Here is a 23293-nt window from a genome sequence, read left to right as displayed (position 1 = left end):
TTTTTATCAGTCATGTTTTGGAAAGGATTTTAAAAGTTGTTGGAGGAAATGAAATGCAACTTTCCAGCTGAAAGAGGAAGCGATGAATATGTGGAGTTCTTGCTTTGTTGTCTAGATGGTTTGGTAAATTAATGTGACTGACATACTAAGATGTAGATCCAAATGCAAGTTCCTCGACAAAGATAGTTAAGAAGGACTAATTTTCTGGCAATCACACACGTATCTTGGAATATGCCAAAATCTGTATACTCTACCAAAAACAATGGAGAAGTTGCATTGGTTGTTACCTGCAGTTCTCTTTTTGTGTGCTACAATTGTATATTTTGTTTGTTTTATGATAAAACTGGCTTACAGTTTTCTATTGTGGTTGGCTTCTTTTGGTTGCTAGTTCTTCATAACTCCTTTCATAAGTAAGTTTTTAATATGCTATTTCAGTCAGGCTTTGAAGACATCTAAAAGATACGAAATGTATATCACAGTATTTTGCAGTTAGTGTGTATCATTAGAACAGTCAGTTACAGATGCGTATTTTTGACGGGTAATTACATCTGGTGGTTTTTAGTACTTAAGAGCAAGGATTTCGCCACTCTTAAAAATGCCTTATACTGACAGAGGCAGTTTATTTTCTTTTTGGGGTGGGGGGAGGACAATGGCACTATTTTGTCTTATGTATAGTAGGGCTTCCATTAAACTACCTACACTAATTTTATTTAAAGTAGCATGATTTTTCTTGTGTAGACAAGGCTACACAACAGATTTGGGAATGGCAGTCAGAACTTGTTTGGTCCTGTGCTATCAGATACTGAACTTTTTTGCCAGCTGTGAAGCATATGTATTTTTAGAGTCTATTTGTGTTATTATTCAGTTCATTTTTGTTATATTTGGTAAGTAAATTGAAAACAGCAATCAGCGTGTATTTCATAAGGTATTTTTTTTTAATAGTACTCTGAAGCCATAGGATTGCCAAAACTTACTGCAGTAGGTGCTACAGACTGAGCTGGAGCTTGTTTTAGAAAACATTTATGAATTTAATTATAAATTCTAAGGATGTTTATACATTTTTCTAGAAAGCTGGTGTTTCATGTAAGTTTTCTTGTAAGGCTGTTTGGCTATGTAAATTGGCATAGAAGACAAATATTGTGAACTTGTGGATCCTGCTGCTGTTTCAGTAACAGGTAATTTAACTGATCAGTTTACCCCATAGTTGCTCCTGAAGATGCATTTACTGGCTGTGGAGGCAGATTTCTGCTTCCTAGCCATTCACTGCAGAGAGGAACCGTGGAGACCAGCTGCTGGCCCAAGCTGGGTGGTGCCACACCTCGCCTTGAATGTATTTGTGAATGTTTTCAGTGTTCACATGCATGAGATTTTGCAACATCTCAGCCCTGGAGGTGGTGATGTTAATCTTAATTAATAATCTACTGATCTTATAAATGTTTAAATTGACTTTCCCCTTGGGTATTGAGTGAATCTGGGGCAGAGGTGGAAAACAGAATTTGCTAATCCCAACTCTACATGTGGTACTGAAAAAAATAACTAAAACTTTAGAAATTTACAGAAAGGCTAAATACGTCACGTTGACGAAGAGTTGTCATTTACATTGATGGGAATATGTCTGAAAAGAGGAGATGATATAGTCCTCTTCTTGTGCAGAAACTTACATACCATGGTAAAAAAAGAAAAGAAAAGATAATTTTCTTTTACATATAGCATAAGTTTGGCAGGCATTGGCATCTATTCCAGCAGGTTGCACTGCTGTAGACCTAACATGGATCAATAAAACTTATTTTGTTGGCATGGCTCAAAACAGATCCCCAAATGAAATAAGCTACATCAGAAAAAAATCTTTTGGTGAGTAAAACTGCATCTACAATAAGGCTTTGCTAAAAACTGCTGTGCTGGGAGCACGGAAACATTATACTCCTATCCGTTGTAGTTTAAGTTGTGAAAATGTTTGCATACAACCCAGTCTCCAATTGATTTTACTCAGTATGGACCTAACAAAACAACCAGTTTCTAGGTCAATAGCCACAGATGTTAGCTTTATAATATACAAGACTCTTTAAGCCAAAACCGAAGGTGCTACAGATAGACATAGTTATCAAATAATCACTAAAAATAATCAGCAGATAGACATAGTATTAAATAATCACTAAAAATAATCAGAGAAGCTGTTATATAAACAGTTTTTCTGGATCAAAGTCTTTCTTTAATTTTCCTTTCTGCTTTTACAGTAGAGTGGGTTTTATCTCAACCACCATAGTTCTGTTTTAATTTAGTGTTCACTAGAAGTTGGGTAAGATTTGCCTGTGTTGCACTGGAACATGTAGGATTTTAAACATGAAAAAATATACATGGAAACTGATCATCTGTGTCATGTATCAAACTATGAAGAGATCCAAGCAAAGCTGTTCTTAGTTTCTCCTTATGTTATAGAGTTGTCAGTTCAAGTGACAGCCTGTAATTTACAGATCTCTTCATCTGTGTTCAATACATGGTGGCAAAAATTCAATGTAAAGCACAAGAAACTTAATTTTCACAGTTTTAACCCTAAAGGTTTGTGTCATTAATATACTTTCAGAAAATGCTAATTTCTGGAAAGGATAAGGCCTTAGAATTGAATATTCTTTGCCTTTGGTAAGGTAAACTAGACTGTTCGTGCTGACCTCCTAGTTAAAGGATTATGAAGTGACTTCTGTAACATGAACTTCATGCTGTTTGAAAATTCTATGAATAAAATAATGATCACAATTCAGCCAATTCAGTGAAGAAGCATGGTACTTCTAATTGATTTTTCTACATCCAGTCTGAAAGATAATATCTCAATAATGGATTAAAAAGCGACACTGTCTGGATTCAGCATGCAGTACCCCATGCAGCATGTGCGCTCTTTGTTGCTTGCGTATTAAGCAGATTTATGCAGTTGACAAAGTGTAGCTGGCCTTCATCTGTACTGAACTCAGTGTCCTAGTAGGTGGTAGCAAGTGGATTTAAAGGACAAACCAGCAGACACATGTTAAGCAATGTTTGTAGGGGGGCATACGTGTTCTGGTTTCATTGTGATTGGCATGGATAAGAAAGATGATGATAGTGCAGCGGCATTGACATCTGCCTGCTCATGTCAACTGAGTATGTTCCCAAGATTTCCACAGAGCTTGAACTCTACCTGCTGGCAAGAGCCTCGCAACGTGTTACTGCATCTCTGCTGCTGCTGTTGCTTTTGCCAGGTGAATTATTGCTGTTACAGAAATGCCAGTGTGTTGTGTTATGTGTTTCTGGTGTGTTGGCATATCCCAACTTTGTTACCAGTGTTAAATCCAAAGCAAAGTGTCTCTAATATTTGCTGTTTACACTTGTCATTTCTAGTATTTTAGCATGCATTAGCTAATGCACTCTTAAAAAAAAAACCCCAAAACAAACACAAACCCCCAAAATAGGCTATACATAGCCTTAGATTTTTTTAACTGGGTGATGGTACTGACTGTACAGAGCTCTGGCCTCTCTGGAAAACTAGATTCCATTCTCTGTGTGATCTGTCACGGTTAGTCTGTAGATGCTTTTGAAAGAATAGCAGAAACGCTTAAAAATGCGGTAAAATATTTGATGCCAAAACCATTGGCTTCTCCTCTGCTTCATTTTGGTTATTTTCACTCTGGTGATTAGCACTTGCTTTTTGAACAGCATTTGTGGTACATTCAGCTCCACCAGCCACGGTTTTGTGGTGTTTATTTGAACTGACTCCACCGAATGGACAGCTGTTCTCAACTTGACTGAGTTCAGGTACTGGAGTGTGACTGAATGATGCTGTAGTTGAAATCTCTGATAAGGGGAATTTGTCATTAAATAAACCCATCCCAGGAACTGATAAAAGTAAAAAATCAGTCTTAGTTCGCTAGATCATCAATTGCTGTACGACTTGCTGCAGACATTTGGTGACTAGGGATTAGACAACTCTTTGAAAGACTTGTCAGAAAACTTGAATTGTATAAAACTTGTATATAGTCCTGAGGGCAAACAAAACCTGAGGTGATACTATGTTTATAGTGGTTGTTAAAAAAGTAAACTGCACTCCTTTTATTGCATTTTCCTCCCTTCCTCTGTTAAGTGGTAAAAGTAAAACTTTCTGTTCTGTTTTACAAGCTTTAGTGCTGGCACAAGTGCGGATTTGGAGAGATGCACAGGAGAAAAGGGACAGGGTTGTCACACTAGGAATAAGTCTAAGGGCAATTATATTGGGTTTGTGTGGCAAGGTTTTGGTAGCTGGGGGGGCTACAGCGGTGGTGCCTTCTGTGAGAAGCTGCTGGAAACTTTCCTTATGTCTGATAGAGCCAATGCCAGCTGGCTCCAAGACGGACCCATCACCGGCCAAGGCAGAGCCCATTGGTGACGGTGGTAGCGCCTCTGGGATAACGTTTTTAAGAAGGGAAAAAAGAGAACGGCACAACAGCAACTGCAGCCAGAGAGAGGAATGAGAACATGTAAGAGAAACAGGCCTGCAGACCCCAAGGTGAGAGAAGGAGGAAGGGGAGGAGATGGTCCAGGCGCCAGAGCAAAGATTCCCCTGCAGCTCGTGGGGAAGACCACAGTGAGGCATGCTGTCCCCCTGCAGTCCATGGAGGTCCACGGTGGAGCAGATATACACCTGCAGCATGTGGAGGACCCCACACTGGAGCAGGTGGATGCCTGAAGGAGGCTGTGACCCCATGGGAAGCCCACGCTGGAGCAGGCTCCTCTGTGGCCCTGTGGAGAGAGGAACCCATGCTGGAGCAGGTTTTCTGGCAGGACTTATGACCCTGTGGGGGACCCACGCTGGAGCAGTCTGTGCCTGAAGGACTGCAGCCCGTGGAAGGGACCCACGCAGGAGCAGTTCATGAAGAACTGCAGCCCATAGGAAGGACTCACATTGGAGAAGTTCGTGGAGGACTGTCTCTCATGGGAGGGACCCCACGCTGGAGCAGGGAAAGAGTGAGGAGTCCTCCCCCTGAGGAGGAAGGAGCGGCAGAGACAAGGTGTGATGAACTGACCCTAACTCCCATTCCCCGTCACCCTGTGCTGCTGGCAAGGAGGAGGTGGAGAAAATCAGGAGTAAAACTGAGCCTAGGAATAAGGGAGGGGTGCAGCGAAGGTGTTTTCAAGATTTGGTTTTATTTCTTATTATCCTACTCTGATTTGACTGGTAATAAATTAAGTTAGTTTTCCCCAAGTTGAGTCTGTTTTGCCTGTGATGGTAACTGGTGAGTGATCTCTTCCTGTGCTTATCTCAACCCATGAGCCTTTCATTGTATTTTCTCTCCCCTGCCCAGCTGTGGAGGACAGTGATAGAGCGGCTTTGGTGGGCACTTGGCCTCCAGCCAGGGTCAACCCACTACACCAATCTAAGCAATAGTGGGTATTATATATGTTGTACAACGTGGCATTTTTCGGAAGTATAGGAGGGTTTGATACATTTGCAGGACAGTTCATATTATTCAATTCATCTCAATAGTTCAGCCCTTATCAAAAGTTACCACATTTTCATTTGGGCTGAAAAGTTGGGTTTCTTAGGCTGGTATTTAAAAATTTAAACAAAAAGCACTAACCAAATCCTTCAAACTGTTTCTGAGACTTGAGCTAGCAGGGGAAAATATTTTATGTAATAAAAAATATTTTGGTAATCAGGCAAGCCTTTTTAATGCTATTTGTAATTTAGAGGGGAAACCTAATTTTGGCTGGAGAAGACCTCCCAGATTTCCTTGCTTATGTGTGGACCATAATTTTCAGAAGCCTTACTTAGAACTGAGTGTGGGAGAAATAGAAGGTGGCAAGGGAAGCCTGGGAAACAGTGAGCAGCCAAAAGGTGAGATTAGATGAGGCACTAGGTGTGGAGAAGAGGAATGGTGAAACTGAAGTTGCACAGGTCTAGGCGCTGAACACCTGTGTGGTGAGGAGGAGGAGGTTGTGAGAGAGATGAGGTACAGTCCTGATGGTGGAGGAACTGGACTGCAGGAGAGGGGAATGAAGAAGCTAATGGAGAGGGACTGAGCCTGGGAAGCAGTGGGACTAGACCACAGAATGGGAAACTAGTGTAGTAGGCTTGAGTACAGTTACTGGAGAAATTGGTATTGGGTTACTTTGTGGTGACAAGACCATGGGAACCAGGAGCAGGATTCAAGGGGGCTAAGACTAGAGAATCCCGAATAGTAGACCAGTACTTTCCCAAGAAGTTTGAAGAATGAGAAAATATTCTCTGGGTGGGCAGTAGCAGTTGTGATGCAGGTAGCTGATTAGTGAAGATACTCCTGCAAAAGTCTGGCCTGGTTACAGCACTCATTTGCCTCATGATGCAGAGTCCAGACCTTCTGCTTGTTACTGCAGAAACATGCAATGTAAAGCAATTAAAGAGCAGTCATTCCAGTTGTTAGCTGGCCAGTTATTTCCAAGAATGCCTCATATATCTGGTTGTGATCTAAATATAATGCACCACTTTGAAACTGCTTCCATGACAGTCGATTCAGCTGGAGAAAGACACATGGCAGGGCTTGCTGAGATATCCCTGAAGGATGGGAATGAGCTTGGGAGCCACATGTGGCATAGTTTGTGTAACCTCTGTATACAGCTTTGGTCATTACCCTGTAGCAAAGATTTGTGCCAAGGCTTTTCTCCTAGACTATGTGCTTTAGCTTGCTCTGGAACAGGCAGTGGGATGTAAACTGTCACAGCATGCCTTACCAGGGGACTAGGATGTTACGGCAAAGGAGGCGGTGTGACAGTTCAGCCAGTGTAGGAGGCAAAATCATGGGGCAGGGGCTTTTCCTATGTGACTATGGTCGGTCTCTTTTCAGGTGTGCTTTCTCTGGAGCAAAGCACTTAACTCTCCCCAGGGGATCCAAGTTTTGTTTCCCCCAAGATGTCTACTGGAAACAGCCTGCAAATTGCATCCTGATGGAGCTCTATAGAATTTGTACGCTAGAGACTGTGATACTGTTTTCCCTGAAGTGAACCAAATTGGAATGCATATGCTACCACATATCTGGAGATTTTATCTTCATGTGATTATGACACTTGATTGTAATGTGATTGGAAGTCTTGTTTCTGATATTTCTAGAATGTCTAGGATATTATTTAATTATTTATTTTAAGGTTGAGTCTCTACCGAATGGATTAATGAACTGGAATACCCTCAATAAGAGGGAATAACCTGGATACTGCTACATATTCTGGATGTGAGCTGGCTCCTCCAACAGTCCACTCAAATAGGGACATGGTCTATAGCTCTCTGATTGTTGAGAGCTAAGTAGTTCTGTGTATTTGTGTATCACTACTTCTGAGCTGGTATGGAATCTTAGAGCAGAACTTGAAATACTTTGGATGGTACTGCAATTGCAGCAGACTTTATCCACTACAGATAAATGAGAGAACACACAAACGTGTTTATGTTACTTTTAGAGCTGACCTGATGCTGGCATTATTTTTGAAAAATGTACAGCTTGCTCCTATGTGACTTGAGTTGTGTGATTACACACTCTCCTTTAAAGTAAATTTTCTAACATTCTCATAGCATCACATATCCTGTAAAGTAATCTTAGGTTTAGGAGCTGAATGCTGCTAAACAATTTATATTTTATTCTCCTTATCCAAAAAGTCTTGTGAAGGCCCATCTTGAGGCTTTAATTCTTGCCAGTTATGAAGAGTGCATGACTCACAAGGGAGTTACTTAATGCTGTGTTTATGTGATTACTTGTGACTTGTGAAATTTTAAACTTGCTTTACCTGTCTATGTGAAGTACTTCTCTTTTCTTTCTCCTTTCATGGCTATGTTGCCTTATTAAAGAAGGGAAAGGGCACTGTTTATGTACCTGGGTTCTGCTTGTTAAAATAGGTGGCCTCTGATGTCATTTTGCTATTTGACTGCATGGCAGCATTTCAGTCTAAAAAGTGTTTGAGTGAAAGCAGTGTTTTGTATTGAGCTTTTCAGTATGTTGTAAAAAATGCATCATTTTATTTCAAAACACAGCTTAAACTGTTGTGTTTTATTGCAGTAATAAAACCTCAGAACAATTTGAGTAAAATGTAAATTGTTTATTAGTTTTAAGCTAGTAAAAACTGTTCTTTGCCTAAGCTGTTGCTGTAGTTGACAACCATCAGTAGTTAGAAGATTATTAATTTGGGGCGTACTTAACCATATCCTCTACTCTTGGAAGGACCATGGTTTTAATGGCCTCCCACACTTTGCGATAGTCTAAGAAAGATACAGAACTTAGATGTGTCTCAGGCATTGAATAGTCTTGGTAAATAACTTACTTCTAACTGTCTTCTCATCTCCAAGTCATCTTGTCAACCATCTCAGCAGTTGTATGAGTACCACTCATAGTTTCTGAAGTGCTTGGACATGCTTAGACCACAAGTGATAGTTTTTGGTTTTTCCTCTTATGGTTCATTACTTTCCAAAATGGAGCTATGCTTGTTACTAGGATAATTTTTGTCCAAAAGCAGACATATGTCCAGATCTTTTGGTGTGAAGGCCTACGATGGTGAGGCACTGTTGTATTCGGGGTCTTGCTTTTGGGTAGTTATGATGGAGCAGGTCCTGGTAGCTGAGTAAGTGTTCGCGCTCTGCCTCTATCCTTTGATTACTGACTTCTTGGGACTATTTTCAATGTAACACACAGATTTTCAGAGTGTGTCTGTTTGTGGCAAAATGGGATGACCTAGGGACACCCACCATGCTTCAGACGTGGTCTTGCATAATGCTTGTTGCAGAAGAATTCTTTGTGTCTTTCATTCTGCCCAACAGCTTTACAAAATAACATCTGTGCATGCAATCACCTGCTCTAATTTGCTTCTGCTGTTGTAATTGGTTACAAGGCACAAAGTGACAATACAGATTCAGCACAAAACAGAAATGATGGAGCCTTCTGTACTGAATGAGAGAGCTGTGAGTTTGGTCTTTCAGACTGTGCCTCTTTAATGTGTTCATGCTGACTTAGATGACACACTGTAATAAGTGAGATCTATTAAAGATGGCTGTCATATCTCTCTGTCTTCACTTTTCCCTGTTTCTTCCAAACCTCAGCTTTTAAATATTAATTTTTACTTACTAGATAAGTATCTCAGGCTGAATTTTTCAGGAAAGAGTTCAGTTATTTTCAAAAATGAGGCTAGGAAAAAACGCGTTATTTTGCCCATGCAGGCATCTTCCTTCCTCTCCCCAACCCACATTCCTGTGCTTGGTGTATGGTCTTGAAAGATGGTGGTGACATGATGGCTAGGAGGTTTTGTGTTAAGGACATACCTTAGGCTTTCCATGTTTAAAATGTCTTTTAATTTAGTCTTTCTTTGGGGGAATAGAGGAAAGGTCACAATACCACGCATGTTTTGTGAAGGCTGTTTATTTTTGACACTCAGTTATTCTGAGGGTTCGACTCCATGTTGAGCAGAGGAAGATGGTTCAAGAAACTGCATTTTGGGGAGTACTGAATAGAGTAGCTAGGTCTGTGGAGGCATTTGGAACTGCAAGAAGCTCTCTGACACTGTCATCTAACAGCATTCGTGGCTCCTGTAGAAGAAGAACCAAATGCTGAGTGAATGAGAACTGGTGGGAGTCAAGGAGCCTGCTGTTGTAACGAAGGTGAGGAGGAAGATGACTTCTTGTAATAATAGGGAGTGACTGAGAGCCAGTGGGAGAAATGAGGACAAGGTGAGAAGATGAGGTAGATAATCATGAGAAACAAAAGACTGCAGCAGAGAAGAACATCCAGGAAGAAATGGGAACTGATAACTAATAATAACTAATAACTAGAAGAAACAGAGGACAAAGAGGGAGAACTTTATCTGCAAGGAAATGGTGTGCAGCAGGAGAGTAGGAATCAGCTGAATAAAGAGCCAAGGAGAGGGGGAAGTGGGAGACTGAACTTGGGTCACAGAGACCAACGCAGATAAAGAACATGTTGTGTGTGATGTACTGAGGGTGAAAAGGAGGAATCAATCAAGAATGGAACCATGGGAGTACTGGCACTGTATTGTAAAGAAATTGAAGCTTGAAGTTATGGGGAAAATACTAAGAATAAAGTGAAATCTGGGGAGATGAAGCTGTGCGTGCAGTATCACGGAACGGAGCTGCCCAGAGAGGGAGGTTGCACGCCTGTCATCGTGGTTCTGCCACTCCTCTGCTTTCCATCTTTAGTGCTTGTTGAGCTCTTCTGCTGCTGAGCTAGCTCGTGGAAGCCTGTTGGAACAGCTAACGCATTGAATCATCTCACAAAGGGGTCTTGGGAGAGGAAACTACTGGAATTGGGGAGTGTGTTAATGGGAGGAGTAGAATGACCTTCCCCACATTGCAGTAGTGAGCTGTTAAATCTCCTGACAGATGAGGACTGCATAGGTGAAGAGAAGCAATTGGAAGCAAGGAGCCCGCTGCAGAGCAGAGGCAGGACTGAAGGGGTAACAGATGGGGAAAACAGGGTCAAGTCTGGGAGGGTGAAGTTGGCAGAAGAATCAGCATGTTAGAAATGTTCTTTCTCAAAATGCTGAGAGGATTAATGATACTTTCAGTCTGACGATTTATTGCTGTTGGCAAAAATGTGTAAAAGCCAGAGAAAGGTGCAGATTTGTATGGCAATAGAACATTAACATCCATTAGTAAAAGTGGAAGAGGTTTTTGCGGTAGGCCTAAAGGCTCTGATTCTGCTGATAAGTCTTGATATAATTTGAGCATTGTGGAATTTCTCCCTTATTTACAGGCCTAGGAAATTACGCATATAGGAAAGTAATGCTTTCTTAAAGCTGTATAAGAAAAAATATGAAACGTAAGTGCAGTCTTAATTCGTTGCATTTACAGATACATACCATTATTTTTAGTCAGTGTCTCTGCTTTAGCCAGAATAAAGAATGAACAGTATTAAAAGACCTCATGAATATTTTGTTTCTCATCATAATTCTGTGTCTTACTGTGCCCTATTCAGATTCTGACCTGAGTAACTGTTAATTTCCACAAGCACTCTGTGAGTGATCTCCTGGAGTGAGATACTTTGTTTCATACATACATGAGAACTGGTGGGAGTCAAGGAGCACCTTAAATTTTCACTGTGTTCTGCATGCAGAGAAGTGAAGGATGAGAGTTCTAAAAAACAAAAACAATAACCCTTCCCAAAACCCACTTAGCTGGACACATTTGTAATTATTAACCTGGCAAAACACTATACCATATTATGTTTTTCTATATTTTACCAATCTGTAAATAAGACCCTAGGAGTTGAGTAACACTGCTGGGGAGTGTTGTGGAACGTATGGGCTAAGCCTGGCTTCATCCCAGGAGCTCTGCTGGGTTCCAGAAGCAAAGCTTGTGTGTCCTCATTTTCCAGGGTGGTATTTATGTGCCTTTGCAATGACATTGCCCTTTTCCTCTGTGCACTTGCCCATCTTGCCCACTCTAGAGGTGGACTGGTTTGTAGGTGTGATCCATCCTGTTTGCTTAAAAAAATTATATGTAATAGTTCTAATTTCATTCTATGAGTTACTGTTGAAATACTGTCTATTGTTTAGCAGCTTTTGTTGGGGTGTTTCGGGTTCTGTTTTTTGGGGTGGAGGGGTTGGTGGATGAAATGCAAACAGGTGCTGTGCAGGAATTTTACGGATCATTCTGATACCCAGATGAGATACAATGCTATTGCCAATCCGTATCATTGGTAATATTGAAAATGCTTATATAATTGAAAGTTTTGACCTTTTTTGACACCTGTAAGTCTGAAGCCTTAGTTACCTGGACAGTTCTCCTAAAATGTCTTGTATGAGCACGCCATTTACTTGTTTAAACACAATATCAAATTAACATAGCAGTGGAATATTTGATATCAATTAAAAATATAACAAAACCCAACAAGCATGACCAAAAAAAAAAGAAAATGGCTGTGCCTCATGTTAATGCTGTTCTCTTTTAAAGAGGCTTTCTGCTTTTGTGTAAGAAGTTATAGTCAGCTTTGTGTGATGTATCAGGAGTTCCTGCTTAGCCAGTGTGTATCATTTATTTCCCCGAATGAGATTTTATAACATACTGGGTATCCATGATTGTTTGCCTAACTTAGCAAAGGGTTGACTACTTTCTTCTTAATTGTAATCTATACATCAGCATTAAATAGCAGGAGTACCAGAGGTGATCGCAGAGTCCAAAGGCTAGTGCAGAAGCCACAGCTATTATATCTGGATATACTCTTGTCATAACTAAAATACTGATGGAAACAGGTTTAATATGGCTTTTCTGTGTAATCTTATAACATGTTTTGATTTTTTTGTGAGGCTATGGCTAACACAGCCACCTTGATCACTTTAAGTCTGCAGTGCAGGACACCTTCCCCCAACTCTCAGCTTTCCTTGTGCTTGCCCTGGCACTTGTATGGCTGCATAGAGAGCCAGGCTGTGGAACTGATGTAGCTTTCAAAAAAAAAAAAAAAAAAAAAAAAAATCTTTTTTTCTTCTGTTTGTCTTCCAAAGGATCAGTTTCTTTTCAGCAGCAACATAGCAGCACAGATTTAAGTCGGATTAAAGTTAGCATGTAACTGTGACTTGACCTGTCATCCAAGCATACCAGTGAGTGTGGGAAATAGATTTTTCTTTTTCTAGGGTTTGCTTTATTTCTGTTTTCCTTTCATCCCTTGAAAGAAGGGCTCACATCTGAGGGTGACCATTTGGACACAAAGGGCCGAATTCAACAAAGTGGACTCCAGAGGTATTATGTCCTATACAGCATATCTGTTCTGTGGAATTTCTGAAATTTATCTGTGCTAGGAAGAGTTTTTTGCTTATGAGTTCCGTTGTTGAGAATTTATGGATTGGTTTCCCTCAGCAATTTTCGTATTAGCTTTTATTTGGCCATAACTCTCAAGCAAACAACATACCAGCATCTGGGTGCAGATGACCTGATATAGCCTCTTCAAATGTGAAGTTGTTGTATACCAGAAAAACTTAATCATTCTTTTTCTGCCTTCTTTAATTTGCATAAGCATAATTAGAAGATGGATTTGCTTTAACTTCCCCCCCCCCCCCCCCCCCTTATTGCAACAGGCTAGGCAAGTTCTTATTTGCATCTACAAAATATGCTTGGGAAAGATGAACATTATCTTTGCCTTAAGTGCAGTGCTCAAAAAGACTCTGAGCTTCCAGACAAATCTATTTTATGTCAGAAATTTAAAGTTAGCTACCTATTTTATAGTAAATATTACCAATCAGTATGCAAGCTGCCTATGAATTTTGTAAGAATTATTTCAAATATTAAAATATTCTTATACTTTATATATAATGTTTTCTATATTATAAAGTAGAAACGCCTAAAATAGCAGCTCTCTTATTATGTTAATATGGCTTAGGAGTTAATGGACAGATTCTGCAAACACTGAGCTTAGGACCTAATTTTATATTACTATGTCTTGACATTAAGTTGGAACATTCACTGTAGAAGGTATTGCTGTTTGTGTTTTCAGGACAGAGCTCTAAACAAGGTGTTCTGAAACCTATTGCTTAAAATTGTGTAGAGTTTCTTTTTTGTTTTCCCCTGCTGCAGGTGTGATGGACAGGTAGCAGAAGATTTCACTTTGATATCAGGGAATCAGAATGACCGAGTGCTTCCTGCCTCCCACTAGCAGCCCCAGTGAACACCGTCGGGTAGAACACAGTGGGGGTCTTGCTCGTACTCCCAGCTCTGAAGAAATCAGTCCTACAAAATTCCCTGGATTGTACCGCACCGGTGAGCCTTCACCACCTCATGACAGCTTGCATGAGCCTCCAGATATAGTATCTGATGATGAAAAGGAGCATGGGAAGAAGAAAGGAAAATTTAAGAAGAAAGAAAAAAGAAGTGAGTAGGCAACTTCTCTTATTTCATGCTTATAATTCCTCTTTCTCTCTTTCTTTCTCTCCCAAAATTGCTTAATATTCCCGATGGAACTTGTTTAGGTGTGAAGGAAGTTAACTTGTACAAACAGGCTTTGTGCAATACCTGTTTCTCTTCCAAAAAAACCCACACCTTAACCAAAAAATGGATTTGTTTTTTGTTGCGCAGATACAGGTGCCAAGCATGTGCCCAGAATTACCAATAAACATGTTTATCCAAAATCTTTAATGGTGCATTGGTAATTGCCTGGCATGGGTTTTTCCTAATCTCATTATCTGTTCACATTCTAAGTGGAGGTTTCCAAGTGTATTTCCAAATAGATGCTTTTTGAAATTGTAGCTGAGGTGCTAGCTAAAATAAAAATGCAAGTTTGACCTGAATTTTGTACTTTTAAATTTGGAAGAGTCTGTTTCAACAACTTTGACCCTTCTCAGTTATTTCTCCCATATTCAGAGTTTGCTATTGTATACCGTCTGAAGTTTCCATGTGCACACTGCACCATTATTTGAGGAGCAATAAAATCTGTGTCTTTTTTTTCTCTAGCTTCTCAGTTCAGTCTGATCATGCAGTTTCCTCCAGCAGTGCCTAAGTATTATTGCAGAGTTCAAAAATGTGCAATCCAGCATTGAGATCTGAATTTACTAGAACCGACAGTAAAGGTTAGAAGAAAGTAAAGCTTTGACTGTAGAATCTATTCTTTGTCAGTGTATCAGTGTCCAGAATGGAAGTTTTCATTTAAAAAGCATACTCCTCCTCCAAAACAACAGAAGAGAAATCTTACTTCCCACCTTTAGATTTTTGCAGAAAATTTTGGAAACATGAAATAGTTTTTATTCAACAGAGTTTTTCTACATATTCAGAAAGAACAAAGCACTTGGAAATACTAAACTGATACTGAGCACTCTCAATACCAGAAAGATCCTTACTGTCCAAGTCTCTGAAACCTAAATATTACAGCCCAAATGTTAGTACTTTTTTAACTGATGTTTGTTTTAGCGAAATTTCAAAATAATGTTCATCTTCTACAATGCCTGTGTCTCTGATGTCTGGAAGTTCTGGATACCAGTGTAGCTTGCCACTTCTTATGTGTGAAATTTGGAAGATCAAAACCAATGAGACAGCACACAATATTCTGGCGTGTTAGGATGAATATGGTGACTATTTGTAATATGCATGCACATATTTAAATAATTACTCTTTAATAACTTGCTGCCGCTGCACTGCTTTTAATCAAACCTGTTTCCTGGAATGCATGATTTGTTTCTACCACAGTTTAGAAGGACTATTGTTACTAACAAAAGACTGTGGGCACCAAGGATACTGTAACTCAAAAATATATTATCCTCCAGTTAAAATCAACAGTTTAAATTCCTGCAGGTTTTAAGAAAACTGATTCTTTAGGTTTTTTCCTAGTGTAAGCAACATTAACCTAATACAGAATATTGGATTGGTGATGAAAATTTGGTATTGATTGGATGGGTCTAAATTCAGGCTATTGGAACCTGTTTTCTTCTTTGCAAATCAGATTTCTGTTATAACTTTTAAATACCTCTAAATTTTGAATTGTTAGAGGTCAGCATTATACATAGTGTGGGTTTCTTTGTGGTGTAATTCTGCATGTCTCATGGTGATAATCTAACCAAAGGCTGAAGAAGAAGAATGCTTCTTCAGCAAATGCATGCAGGTCTGTGCACATTAGCACTGTAACAGCTTTCTTCCACAAGTGGTTACAGCACGTTTTACAGCTGATTTAAAGCAATTTTTGTTACTTAAAAGAAACTTCAAAGGTATGAAAAATCCTCAAGAACACAAAAATGCAAAATGTAGGAAGAATCAAATTCTCTCTTGCAGCTGTAATATAAAAAGCATTCAGCATTTCTTAGCCAGTCAGGTATAAGGGTAAGTTACATACAAAGCTTTCAGTATCTCTTGTACAGTCCAAAAATGGTCATTATTGTAAATATACCCCAAACAGACATTTTACTTAAGTAAATGACAGGGGCTCTTTACAGTTGCTTAACATGGTTGATTTTAAGACTTCCTCTTTCAGCTTCGCCTTTTGTTATTCCTTCCATACTTTCGATTCTTCACTTTCTTCCAACTTTTAAATTCTATTGCATGTGTTCAGATTGTTTCTTTTCACTTTTCTGGCCAGCTGCTTTGATTTTGGACAATACACAACCTGCTGCAATCATGTAGTTTGGGCTTTAAACAAATATAATTGAACATTTCAATGAGAAAAAGACAAGCATTGATATTAAATTGTGACAGAGTGAATGTTTGTTGAACTTAAAATATTAGTGAATTAATGACAAGGTCATCCAAACTCCTGAAACTGTATGTAACTTTAATCCTACAAAGATTTTGGGGTATTTTAATAATACTCTAAATGTAAACTTCAGAAATGCCTGAACAGCAGGAGGGTATGTGGAGAGGGAAGGACAAATATCCCAAGGTTACTCATTTTAGTTTTTCAGGTAAATCCTTTTTGTTGGAGTAATATACTCTTAGCTTCAGCATTATTACTTATTTCAAAAAAGCATTTTTGTATGCTAGGAAGGGATCTTTTTTCCTATGTGGATAATATAATAATTTGATCTTTTTCATGTTAACGGCAATAACCTAATAATACACAGCAATTATCCTGGGGGGAAAGTTAAAAAAATTTTTTGGAGGTGATAGAAAATTAAATGAAATATTGGGGTTTTCATGTGGAATGACAACTACTGGAAAAAAGTTTCAGCCACTGATTTCTATTCTCCACTCCTCTGTGACAGTCTGAGTGTTGATTAGGTGTGGAGCAAGTTAGATTAGGGTACTTCTTAGGGGTTAAAATTAGTTTTCTTTTTACTGGGATAGTTTTAACTCAGATCTGTTTCCTGACTCAAAATAACCTTTGTCCATGCAAGAACTTGTGCTGTGGCAGAGTGTGAGCAAAAAGAGATTTATTTTTTTTGAAGCAGTAATGTTTTATATGAGACAGTGACCAGAGTAATTGATTTTTTAAAAAGTGTTAACCTTCTGTCAGTAATCACATGTTGATAAGTTCATAAAATACGCAGTTCCTTGCAGAAGAAAAAGATTATAAGTAATACTTAAGAAGAAAAAGCTATTCTACCCATTACAGTTTCTGTGGATAGAGAGTCTGTATGTAGGTAGATCTTACTCTGCTTATTTGTTTTACTTCTGTGATTGATACCGTTGGACAGGATGGGTTCAATATGCAGCTAGGATTTTTTGTTTAGAGTAATTTTAATTTTCTTTGTATAATTCTTGGGAAAATGGAGAATTGGTTGAATTGTAAACTAAACTATCTTGTGAAAGGACAGTAGTATCATTGGTATGAACTCTTCTGAAATTTTCAGGAAATATTTTTGAAGATCAAATCCCTAATGTATTGGGCAGGGGGGTCCTATATGTTCTTTTGGGATGTAGATGAAGGCTGAAATATTCCTACTGTTAACTTGGGGACCTGCTCCAAACAATCTTTGGTCCAACTTGGGTGTTAACCTTTATCTTTTTCCACTGCGTTGCAGTTCTAGCGATGTGCAACTCTCTGCTAGGTACCACCAGGTGGAAAATACCAGCCTGTTCTCTCTTCCATCATCTTACGGGACTTTTCTCCAAAATAATTTCTGCTCAGGAAGTGTGGACATCCAGCAACCATGCAAAAGCTCTAATAGTATTTCCAGCTGTAGAGGAATGACATGATAAGTTGTCTCTGTGCTTATGATCCTTCATTTCTGTGCAGAGTGCTAACGGAGATGGACTCTACAGTAGCAGTGGATATGATATGTCTGTGGGGGAGATCTGTTAGAAATTGGAGATCTGTTAGAAATTGTAAGGAGGTCATTGTCATCCTACAAAATAACCAAGTAGCTGCTATTACAAACAAAACATTATTTTTACTGATCTGGTGTGTGGAGAAGCTCTGAATACAGTTTCTAGATCTACAGAATAAGAAGTTACTAGAATTTTCTACCCCTGATAAACCTTAGAGGCTTTTCCCATCAAGGTTTATCTTTCTGTGTTGCTACATACTATTCTACTGACAAATTACAATGTATATCTATATACCACTGTGTATTTATTGAGGAAAGTACCATTTGCAAACAGTTTAAAAGTCTGCCTTTCAATGCCAGTAATTATTTTAAATCAAACTAAAGTAAGGCAAATTTCATGTTTCAACTTCATTTGCTCTCCTTGTGTAGCGCTGCGCAGTAACTGAACGCAGAACTTGTTTGGGAGTACTGTGCTCACATCAGTGAGTTGAATGTATTCTGAAAGCAAACTGATATAATTGAAAGTGGGATAGTAAGTGTTGGTAGTGTCTGTAAGTTTGAAGTTTCTATTAATAATAACGTACATCTTGTGGGTGAGGAGAGCAAATAGAAGCCATCTACTCAAGGTCAATATGCATCCATGTGTTTCTTACCATTTTATTTAGAAATGGTATACAAGTCGATGGCAATCCCTCTGACTTATTGAAATAGGTAACTAATGCTAGCATTGCACATCGGTCCATATAGCCATACTTGACCCGCTAATTCTTCCATATGTAAAAGTGATCCATGTTTTACAGATGCATGCAAATTTCCCCAGGGAGCCAAAATCAGATGTAGAGGTATAAATGACTTAATAACTCATCAGAGACCTGATGTGCAAAATCTGTCTTGTGGTAGGTTTCATAAGTGGCAGTTCTACGTAATGCAATCCTTTGTGTTAACAGTAAATACTGTAGCATGAATTTATAGCTTCATTGTAAGAGTGCAGAAGTATTCCCAAGTATGCAGACTGACAGAAACAGTGGCCTCGCTGCATGACAAAGCTTTTAAGCCTGTAAGTTATTTTTTTCCAGAGTAACACTGGAATTTTTTTTTAATTATTATTTTTAAAAGAGGTTTTCATAATTTTCAGTAAGTTAAGGGCTATACTTGCAGCATCACATGTAAAATAACTGCAGTGAAGGCACACTTGTGGAAGGTCTAACAAAGCCCAAGCAAGGAGCTGGTAGATAGTTCAGTCCTTATGCCAGTCGAATTGGAGTATTTATTAAATTAGCTCTGGTCTTACATAGGTACAAGGAAAAGTCATTGGCATACATTAGAGTGATGGAGAAATGCTGACTATTAGTACTAGAAGTCTTGAGGAAACAGTGAACAGAAATACCAGTTTACTAACAGTAGGTAATACTTCTTTCCACATTTAAAACTGACTTGTCAAGTGCTGTCAGTAATTTTTCTTCTGTATAAATTTAGGTTGTTTATATTTCAATATATTGCATCACTGGTGAAAGGGATACAGTAATTTTATGACCAGAAGTATGGTAAAGGAAATTGGTCTACTCTGAGGTACATACGAACCCCCTCTTGCTATGGGTGAGAGATTCTCTGTGAATCTGTGATTTGTATATATTTCTAAACTTTGTTGACTTACATTACTGAGACAAATTAAAATGGGCTGGATTTGTATTTAACTTGCTCCTTCATGTCTTCTCATGAAGTCAAGAAATACCAGTTTCAGTAATGTGCTATTGCTCGTGTTACATTACCACAGATCTAGAGAAGCACCAAGGTTTGGGTTGCAACATGGAGTGTTGAGACATGTAAGGCAGGTGCCCTGTTTGTTGGTGACACCAGCCTCCAAGCTTGGGTCCCCTGTGCTGACCCAGAGGATGTGCTGACACTATTCCTAGTGTGTGTGGGGGAACCCTACGCTGTTTAACTGGGAGCTGTTACAGCGACTGAGCAGGAGAGATTGAGGGCAGATTTTTCTGGGCTGTCTGGTGAAGGTCTGGCTTTCTGTTTGGAAATTACATCTGTGAACCCCATTTGGAAACTCAGTGCCAGCCCCATCTCATTCTCACAAAACACAATGGAGATGTGTGCTCCTCATTTGTCCTGTAGCTGGCACATCAGCGGTTCTTTCCGTATCATAGTGAGATTTGAATCCTCAAACCCTTAAATGCGTTTCCTTACCCATTTCTGATTTTACAAAAAGTTTACAAGAAGAGTGAATGATGGCATAGCCAGTAAACTGGGAGCATGAGACCTGGTTGCTAGTAGTCCTCCAGTTAACAGTTGCATTTTTATATTAAAATTCACTTGGCCAGGAATAGTGCTACAATCTTTCTTCATCTTCTATGAAAGTGCATGTTTGGTAGTCCTAGGGAAGAGTCCAGGATGGGAAGGGTGAGCTGGTCAAACAATTGTAATTATTTTATGGCAGTTCCATGCATTAATACATTTCCTATATTTATTTGACTATTAAAAGGTACCTTCTACAGAGCAGCCAAGGAGGCTTCAAAATAAAGACAGCTCCTTGGATGTGCTGAAATAATGCTGAGAAACTCTGCAGCCTAATACAGTTTAGAATTGGAAGAATAAAAGGGCGAATATCGCCTGGTTCTTTTGCACAAGATCTTTCACCTGTAAAAATTACAGTTTATAATCTCATCCGTGATGCTCTCCCTTACAATCTAAGGGGGTAATTTTCCACCACCCAAAACTATTCACGCAGGAAGAGCACTTGGCTGTCAGTGTGCCTCCTCACTTGGGCAGAGGCACTGCCTGTAGGTAGTGGAAGAGTCTCAAAGGATCTGTATAATGGGGGCTTCATGCTGAAGCAAGAGCTTGCTGCCCACTGCCTTGGGGGACACAGCTGGTGCAAATGGCATGTGAAATGTCGTCTTTGTTGACGAGGTTTCAGGCTTGCTTTTCTTCTGTGGGGTACTGCATATTTAAAATCACAGTTAATTGAATTGGAAGTTGCGTTGGTTTGTACGTTGTTGGGTTGGTTGTGTTTTGGTTTTTTTTTATTTGTAATCCACCTTTAAAGATTTCCTCGTTCTTGCCTGAAGGATAGGCAAGGCTAGCTGCGGAGGTGTAGTTAGTTAAAAGCACTGGTGCGCATTTCAGATGGCACTTGGTGTTTTGCTGCTGAAACAGCGTACTCTGCCCGTGGATTTGTTTGAAGCTCTTGCATATGCTTTTTAAGGCAAATACGCAACTTCACTGACAGGTATTGTGCTAATGTTAGTGGAATTGTTTTATTTGTCTAGTGGAAAAGTAAGTGTGCTTGGGCTCTTTTTTTTTTTTTTTTGACTTTTTTTGGTATTTTATTTGAGGCTGAAACTTTGTTAACTTCATACATATCTTAAAATTCATAATATTCTGGAAGGGGATTGGGGAGTCATGTGGCTGAAGATTAGTTCGTTCTTAATAGAAGTTTGTTAGACTTACATGTATGTAGTAGATGATCTTTAACAGCGACTCTTATACTGTTGATTACAGGAACTAGAGAAGTTGCCAGACAGTTGTTTTTATTTTGCATTTCCTTGACTATTAGATGGGAAACTAGCCCATAAGATGGACATTGCCATTATGAGTAAGTATATAAAGTATTAATTGTTTAGATAATTCAGGAGCTGTGTGGCTTATCTTTGATGTCATTATGCAACCATGATTTAATCCTTGTCCACTTAATTGTGTAACAACTAAAGAAAACATTCTGAAGAGTCAGGCAGGCGCTACTTTTTTTAATTCATGTTGCTGCTTCTCTTTCCTCTTTACATATTACTACTTATTCTTTCCCTGTTATAATATGCTGTCTAGAAACTAAACAGACTTACAGCTGTCCTCTTGCCTTCTCCTCCTTTGCTTAATAGCGGAAGGTTATGCTGCATTTCAAGAGGACAGTTCCGGTGATGAAGCTGAAAGTCCTTCAAAGTTGAAGCGGTCCAAGGGAATACATGTCTTCAAGAAACCCAGCTTTTCCAAGAAAAAGGAAAAGGATTTTAAAATAAAAGAGAAGCCCAAAGATGAAAAACACAAGGAAGACAAACATAAGGAAGACAAACATAAGGAGAAGAAGTCAAAAGACTTAACTGCAGCAGACGTTGTAAAACAGTGGAAAGAGAAGAAGAAAAAGAAAAAGCCAATTCAGGAGACAGAGATACCTCAAGTGGATGTTCCAAGTCATAGACCCGTGTTTGGCATTCCTTTGTCTGATGCGGTAGACAGGACCATGATGTATGATGGCATCCGCCTGCCAGCAGTTTTCCGTGAATGTATAGATTACGTAGAGAAGTATGGCATGAAATGTGAAGGCATCTACAGAGTTTCAGGTACTCTGGGCACACTGACACGCAAGTTCCTGAGGTCTTTACTTGCAATTTTCATATCATTTTACCATTTTCACCACGTAGAGACTCTGTTTATAGCTGCATTGATTTTAATTATCAAAAAGATAATCAGGTAGCTAAAGTTAAGCAAACCCACAGGTCTGAAGTACCAGAAAAGTTGCTAGTATGGTGGTACTGCTTAATGGCGGTAAAAATATGCTTGTTTTGGCCTTTTGTGATAGGATAGTAACGATGAATAAAATGTGTTAGTATGGCTAGCTTGTATTTTTTTACTTCTGTATTAGAAATGCAATGCTAGTTGATTGCAAAAGCAAAGATGAGATATAACCATTTTATTACTTAAGCATTCCACTAAGTTGCTTTTTCCAGTTACTTCCATTGTATGATTCTTTTTTCCTTAAAAAACTTTTTTTTGAGCAAATACACTAATAAGCAGAAAAATACAAGTTTTACTATTTAAGCTAAACAACAGTAGGCTAATTAACTATGGTAGTTGTGTAACACCAGCTTACATAAATGCCACATCAGAACTGTAGTCACATTAAACAGAACAGTCCCTTTATTTGTGACCTGCAGCTGCTATACAACTCATGTAAGTACTTCTGTGGGTATGTTTAAGGGAGCAAGAACAAGTGAGAAAAGGACTGTGAGGAAAAGCATTTTAAATAAGTTGCCTAGCACTGTAGAACAGTAATGAAATGATTTTAAAGGCTTCATTAAGCTGTCTTCATGCTGTCGATCTGCATGGCATTTGGTAAGCATGCATAAATACCGCAGCAGCTTAAGCTGTTTCTTCATCTTGCCTATTGGGACATTCTGGTTGAGTGTTTTTTCAAGACACGATGTGTTGTGAAGTTTCATGGAAGAATGTGTGTTTCTGTAAAGCATTTTTGATGTTTGTGCTTTCTAGGTGTTCTCCAGTGCAATAGCACCCTCTTGTGTATGTAAGATTATTTAAATTGAGGGCTCAGACAGACAATGATTGCAGTGGCTTAACCACCTACCTGCTGTCGTGATGACTAAGACATGAAACTGAGCATATTTTACCTGGCATTTACCATGGGCTGAGTACACCCAGTTTTGCTTATTGTGTGTGAGCCAGACCATGGCAGTGCACTGAGTTGGTGTAAACCAAGTGGGTGTTTGAGCTTTAAGAATTAAATTTCCCCGAGTTTGGGAAGATTACAATGTCACTGAGTTATAAAAACACCTTACAGAAAAACTTGGCTGGGTTGAATAATTATGTGAACACCACTTTTATTCATGCAGTGTCTCAAATCAAGAATCCT

The 23293-nt window shown here is 39.1% G+C and overlaps 1 protein-coding gene across 2 annotated transcripts in view; it reads left to right on the top strand.

Moving 5' to 3' along the window:
• RALBP1 (ralA binding protein 1) overlaps nt 1-23293 on the top strand; it is a 35523-nt gene that overhangs the window by 4980 nt on the left and 7250 nt on the right. Inside the window, exons 1-3 of one of the 2 annotated variants that reach the window (XM_069778997.1) lie at nt 13697-13825; nt 21154-21247; nt 21528-21986. In XM_069778997.1, coding sequence (XP_069635098.1) covers nt 21229-21247; nt 21528-21986 — 478 coding nt within the window. In that variant the 5' untranslated portion in view covers nt 13697-13825; nt 21154-21228. Of the gene's footprint in view, nt 1-13531; nt 13826-21153; nt 21248-21527; nt 21987-23293 lie in introns of those variants that run through there. The other variant, XM_069778996.1, reaches the window with a different exon arrangement.

Source organism: Haliaeetus albicilla, chromosome 3 (assembly GCF_947461875.1).
Source record: "Haliaeetus albicilla chromosome 3, bHalAlb1.1, whole genome shotgun sequence".
Taxonomy (NCBI): Eukaryota; Metazoa; Chordata; class Aves; order Accipitriformes; family Accipitridae; genus Haliaeetus; species Haliaeetus albicilla.
The sequence above is the reverse complement of the archived record's forward strand: the minus strand, read 5'-3'. Positions and strand labels throughout refer to the sequence as shown.